The following is a 6,769-nucleotide window of genomic DNA, read 5'->3' as shown; positions in this document are numbered from 1 at the left end:
GTCAAAATAACATCATCTACATAGACAGCTACAAACACTACAAAAGAACCTGATCTCTTGGAAAACAATGATTAATCATACTGTGAATGTGTATAGCCCCTAAGAGGCAAGGCTTCAGTCAACTTAGCATACCATTGTCTGCTAGCTTGCTTAAGTCCATAGAGGGACTTGTTAAGCTTGCAAACTAACCTTGTGTTTTGTACCTCCAGTCCTGGTGGAACCTTCATATATACTTCCTCATAGAGATCACCATGAAGGAATGCATTATTGACATCAAGTTGGGACATAGGCCAACCTTTCTTTACAGCACAGACTACTAGAGTTCTAACAGTAGTCATCTTCACTACATGTGTGTATGTTTCTGTATAGTCTATCCTAGCTTGTTGTGCTTATCCTTTCACAACCAACCTAGCTTTAAATCTTTCAATGCTTCTATCTGCTCTATGTTTAACTTTATACACCCACCTACATCCAATTGCTTGCTTTCCCACTGGTAATTTAACAACATCCCAAGTGTTGTTAGCATAAAGTTCCTCAAACTCCTGTGTCATAGCATTTTGCAAAGCAGGGCTGAAGGATGACTCCTCATAAGATGATGGTTCACTATCATGACAAACATTTTCAATAAGCATTTGACTGTGAGATGCAATAACATCAGGAGATATGTGATGGTGTTTGGTGAATAAGGCAGTGAGGGAAAGGTTGGTGGCATGATTGGGATTCATTAGAGTAGGGATATAGATAATTTAATCTTTTAAGTGATGAGGAACTTTGTTTTCCCTGTTAGATCTTCTCTGATTTATTATAGGGACAATGACTTGTGAAGGTGATGGTTGGTCATGTAATGATGAAGGTGGATGATCAATGGGAAGAAGAGGTGGTGATTGAGGATGCTCCCTGATGGGTGATGAGTTATGTTTAAATCAAGGTCATACCCTTTATCATTTACATCATTGTCATAAAACCTAGAATCAGTATAACCACTAGGATTAGGACTAGATGACATAGACTCAACAGACCTTAAAGTAGAAAGAAAAGTGCATTTTTCAGTAAGCAAAGTAAAAGGAAAAATATCCTCATGAAAGACCACATCTCTCGAAACATGTATTCTTTTTGTGGCAAGACTCATTACCTTGTACCCTTTTGTGCATAAAGGATACCCCACAAATATGTGAGGAGTGCTTCTGGGCTCAAGTTTGTCTCTTAATATCTTAGGCACAGTAGGGTAACACAGATATCCAATTTGGCTTTGTATTATATAGCAGTTCATAAGGACATTTGTTCTTGGAATGTGTTAAGGGTAGTCTATTTATAATATGAGTAGCCATCAAAACACATTCCCCCCAATATTTCAAAGGTACTTTAGATTGGAAAAGGAGGGCTCTAGCTGTTTCCAGTAGGTATTTGTGTTTTCTTTCTACCACACTATTTTGTTGTGGGGTGTATGGACATCTTTTCTAATGGATTATACCCTTGTTTATGAAAAATTGGGTTGCTTCATTACTGGTGAATTCCAATCCACTATTAGACCTGATGCATTTAACAGTGGTTTTGAATTGGTTTTCTACCATGTGTATGAAATCTTTCAATACATGCAAAGCATTACTTTTGGTGCTTAGCAGGTGAGTCCAAGTGGATCTACTATTGTCATCCACTAGGGCAAGAAAGTACTTGTAATTGTCATAGGTGGACACATGGTATGGATCCCATAAATCAACATGGAGCAACTCAAATATGGACTTGGTTTGGCTAGTGCTTTGGCTAAAAGGCAACCTTTCTTGTTTTGCCATAGGGCATATGGTGCATAGGAAGGGCTGTTTTTGTGAAAGAATGGTTGGAAGAGTGGAGATATTTCTCATCTTAGCAAAAGGTACATGGCCAAGTCTATTATGCCACAACAAGTCTACATTGTTCTTTGCAAACTTACAAGAGTGATTATCAAACTGAATATTCTCATTATTGTTTGAAGTAGAAGTACATACAAGTGGACTATGAACAATATGAGGAACATGACCATTAGTAGCAAACTCCCTACAATTATTTGCATGACAAGACTTAGTAACAGAGGAATTGTATTCCCTACTTTTAACAGAGAATGAAGAATTATTATTACTACTACTAGAATGACAACAAAATATTGAACTTTCATTGACTCTATTGGTATTTCTCAGGCAGCTTGAACACAAAAAATATAGCCCATCCTTGTTGTTACCAATTGCCTGAGGCCTCTTCACTGAAGGGGCCTACAACACACACAAAGAACCAGTGAACAAAACTTTGCACTTCATAGATGTAGTTAAGGAATGAACTGAAACTAAATTATACTTGAAAGATGGTACATATAACACTTCATGTAAAATGATATCAGGTGTGATTGATACATCACCAAACTCTATCAACTTGACTTTGTATCTATTAAGGAGTGAGATTAGTATAGCATAAGGTAAGGTCTTAATGTTGTTCAAGGAATTTTTATTAAAGGTTATGTGGTTTGATGCTCATGAGTCTATGACCCATATGTCATTGCTTGATTTAAAACATTTGCATGAAGGTTTATCAAAATCAACAGAGGAAGAGCATACTACAATACATGCAAAGCTCATGGAGCTATTTTTGACACCTGCAACATTTTGATCTTCTCCCATGTTCTCATTTTGGAAATGTTGTATCAGATCCATGATTTTCCCATACTGCTCCTTTGTGATATTAGCATTTTGATGATTGTTACCTTGTGGTTGTTCATCTCCATGAGTAGACATCATATCAGAAGTATCACTGTGCACATTGGCTACTACTCTTTTTCCTTTGTAATGCTGATTGTTTTGCCTGAAATTTTGTCCATTGTTGTATCCATTTGGCGTCTGGTTTTGATTGTTGTTCTGAGGATAGACATGCAACCTGTAACACTTAGCTTTAATGTGTCCTGTTCTCTTACAAAAATCACAAAACATGGCATTCTTCCCACTGTTACTGCCTTGATAAGAACTAGTTCCTCCTGAATTGTAATTACCTCCTTCACCACTGTTGTTATTTTGATAATTTGTACTAAAAGTTATCCCTGCTTGGACTTTATTGTTGAAGGCACCTACATTCAGAGATGTTGCATCCATAGGCATCCGACCAGTTGGCTTGAACTCTCTTTGTTTCTCCTCTTGGATCAATAGAGAGAATGCTTGTGCCATGGAAAGGAGTGGATTCATCATGAGAATGTTTCCCCTTACTACTGTATACACTTCATTCAGTCCCATGAGGAACTGAATTAAACGTCTATCTTGTTCTGCCTTGTGAATACTATCCTTGGCACGACACATACACACAACTGCATTGATTTTTCACACTGAAAGTGTTCAATTCTACCCACAATTTTTTCATCCTTGTGTAGTAGACAGTCATATCCAATACTCCTTGAGTGAGATCATTAATCTCTTTTTGTATCTCATACAATTTTGCCCCATTTGTTTGATCGTATCTATCTTCTAATTCCTTCCAAAGTTCAGCAGAATCATTCACATACTCCACACTGTCTGAGATTTCTTTAATCAATGAATTCAAAATCCAAGATGTTACCATATCGTCACACCTCTGCCATTGGCGCAATTGAGGTGAATTTGCATTTGGTCTCTCACAACTTCCATCGATGAAGCCCAATTTGTTCTTCACTGACAGAGCTCGCATAACTCCTCTTCTCTAGGATCTATATCCTGCTCCATCAAATTGAACAAGAATAAGCATCATCCCTAGGCTATCTGAAGGATGTACATACAGTGCACTGCTAATGTCATTTCCAGTCGTGTTGGTTGCCTCAAAGGTAGATATATATCATTGATGCTGGATATATTCAAAAAATCGATCATGAATTACTTTGAAAAACAAAATCGAAGATCCAGAGATCTGATACAGAGAACTCAAAGATTCGTATCAGTCAAGAAAGGTAATTTCAAGCAGTAATGTAACTAGAAGATGATGAAGAACAGATCAACTAAACCTTGCTCTGATACCATATTAAGATTTACACAATTGGTGAGAGCTCAAACATTGCTAAAGCCATGGAAGCCATTACTGGCAGTTGAGAAAGAAAGCAAAAGAAACTGTGATTTTGTAAAATGAGAACTCACACTCTTCTTTGATTAATGACTGAGTATTTATGCATGTGAGTATGTAACTAAAGTCCTAACTAACAGAACATTCTAGAGATTTGGCTATCTAACTAACTCTGACATATGAGCTAACTAACTCCAATACGTACAACAAACTAACTACACTGACTACAGCTACTAATTACAGTGCTTACTAATTACAATACTAATTACAGATATATTAACAATCTTCCATAGTAAGGCATTTGGAATAGTTTCAGTTTGGTTTTCTAGCCTGCGAGTTTCAACTATATATTGACTTGATATTTGTATTCTCGAAAAGACTTAAAAGATCACTATCCATAAATCTGCACTCAAATACTTGAATAAGCCAGTCACTCGGAGGACGTATCTATAAGAAAAAATCACTTATTGGGAAGTGAAAATTTAAACAATCAAAGCTTTCGTTTATGTTAAACTTTAATTGTACTATTCCTAATTGTAATCTTGAAAACTCTATGATGCATATACCACTATTTCGAACATATTGTTCCTACGCAGATCATACAACAAGAATTAAGAATGGTTGTGGAAAACCAAGGGGAAAAGGTCTTGAAAAACTGAAGAGAACTTTGGGGAAAAAGATGGTAATTGAGATCCCAATTGGTAAGGGGAGGCCAGTTAAGGCTGCCCAGACATTAAAACTATCAAATGAGTTGGGAATAATTGCACGAAACGGTCTTATGCTTCCAAACAAGTGGAAGGAACTCACAACAGAGGAAAAATATGTTGCATTGATTAGATGTCATGTAAGATTTATGTACTTTTTAATTTTGTACTGTCGTAACATTTAGTGTTTGATTTTTATTTTTATGTTTGTCCCTTTGAAACTGTACTTTTGCAGGTGTAGTTTGAAATTAATTTGGACGGATGTTACGTCAAAGATAGTTGTGAAGACATCGTCAAAAATAGGAGTTGACAATGGCGTTATAAATTAAAAAAGATGTTTTACAATGCACGTTCTGAGGAAGACGTTCGTAAAATAGAAGTGCAAGAACTAACCTCTGAGAATTGGAATAGGCTTTGTGACATGTGGTGTGAACCAAAACATAAGGTGACTCATATTCAAATAAATACGCATTATTGTTGTTTTGGTGTTATTTAATTGAATTATAATTGTATATTCTACGATGTCAGGTAAACAAGGTCAATCCATCAAAGCTCAAATGTAATAATTTCATGGGTTCAAAAGCATTGTACCTGCACATGCTAAAATTTTAAGCTTTATATTTGTTTCTATTCTCGCTGATGCTGATTTTGTGTTGAAACTGTTGTGAATACCTTATTTTATGAACACGTGCTAGATTTTTCCTTTTCTTACTTTGTGGAAGAAACTACTTCACTGTCCTCCTACGCGACCAACGTTTTTATTTATTTTATATATAGGGTGAACATTATGAAGGGGTAGAACCCAATAGAATTGAGTTCTACAAAAGCATCCACTACTCAGTTGTAAAGGGTTGCTCATCTCAACACGCTGAAACTAACAATGTAAGAAAACAAGTTTTTTAATCACATATGTATATATAATTTACTTGATGTTTATCATAACTTCAAACAAATATATTTTCTTCCAAAATAGCATGAGCGATTGAAAAGCTATACATATTTCGGGAGGAGTGTCAACCATGACTATTGATGAAATTGTGGATGTTGTACTTGGTACAAAATTAGGGTACATAAAAGGTCTTGGTTATGGTCTGAAACCTGATACTACTCGAGCAACTCAAAGGAAAGCGGCAGAGTTAGAAGACTGCCTTAAAACGGTGATGGAGGAAGCTGCTACTCTCCAACATGGTTTACAGAAACGATTAGATGCAGCTGAAGAAGTGGTAGAAAACCAGCAGGCTCAAAGAACAACACTAAATTCACAATTGGAAGATGTATTGGCACGTCAAGATGATATTTTGAAACAAGTGCAACAATTAATGAGCTCATCCCGATCAAGGTTAAGCATAGTATACTTTAAACTATATTAATTTCATTATAGCTTGTTTAATTAAATAGAAAATAGTTTATACCTGTTAACACCTAACTATGTTTCATTTTCATGATATATTGATCAATTAACCTTATCAACTTATCCCTTCAGGTAGAATAATAACTACATTGCTCTGTTCTCGTTAATTTAATTTAGAACTTCTCCTATTTATTTAGCCTGTTTGAGTAGAGGTTGGACGTAAATCACCAAAAAACAAATTGTCGAACCAAATTTATGTTGTACGCATGAGAGATTTCAGTTGTGTTTTTTTGCTCTATTTTCATATTAGGTTTCATCTTCCTGAACATGTAATTTGTTGTTACTGTTAGTTCAATTCATGTGCACTGGCAGCTTTCTTGTTCAAGAATAATTGTGGAATCATCTGTTAGTTGAATTGTGTTCTGTTAGCTTTCCTCTTGAATTGTGTTCTGTTAGCTTTGTTACCTTTTCTCTTCGATTATGTTTCTTAGCTTTCCCCTTCAAGGAAAAACATTATGTACTCTTGAATCTAGTTTGCTCTGAAAGTGTATGAGTAATCTTATTCCCTCCATTACACATTTGGAATTCAACACAGGTTGTTATGGGGGTCTCTATAATCTGTAAATATGTATATGTTTCTTTGATGCTTAAATTACCTATATATGAAATAAAA

The 6,769-nt window shown here is 35.6% G+C and overlaps 1 protein-coding gene across 1 annotated transcript; it reads right to left on the bottom strand.

Moving 5' to 3' along the window:
- Positions 1-389: 389 nt before the first annotated feature.
- LOC125863877 (uncharacterized) lies at positions 390-3,675 on the bottom strand. The gene is made up of 5 exons (XM_049543852.1): positions 3,388-3,675; positions 2,583-3,296; positions 1,774-2,243; positions 936-1,019; positions 390-636 (listed from the first exon to the last, which is right to left on the bottom strand). The coding sequence occupies exons 1-5, from the start codon at positions 3,673-3,675 to the stop codon at positions 390-392; spliced, it is 1,803 nt and encodes a 600-aa protein (XP_049399809.1).
- Positions 3,676-6,769: the final 3,094 nt, after the last annotated feature.

This window comes from Solanum stenotomum, chromosome 5 (assembly GCF_019186545.1).
Source record: "Solanum stenotomum isolate F172 chromosome 5, ASM1918654v1, whole genome shotgun sequence".
NCBI lineage: Eukaryota > Viridiplantae > Streptophyta > Magnoliopsida > Solanales > Solanaceae > Solanum > Solanum stenotomum.
Note: the sequence above shows the minus strand (reverse complement) of the source record. Positions and strands in the feature narration are given on the sequence as shown.

Bases quoted from the DNA above. Each gene is read 5' to 3' on its own strand.
- LOC125863877 (XM_049543852.1), bottom strand. From the start codon at position 3,675: ATGCGAGCTCTGTCAGTGAAGAACAAATTGGGCTTCATCGATGGAAGT. The intron at 2,244-2,582 runs GTATGCTCTTCC...TGTGTGTTGTAG, and splicing joins TGAGCTTTGCATGTATTGTA to GCCCCTTCAGTGAAGAGGCC. The intron at 637-935 runs GTATGACCTTGA...TGCATCTCACAG, and splicing joins AATGATGTAAATGATAAAGG to TCAAATGCTTATTGAAAATG.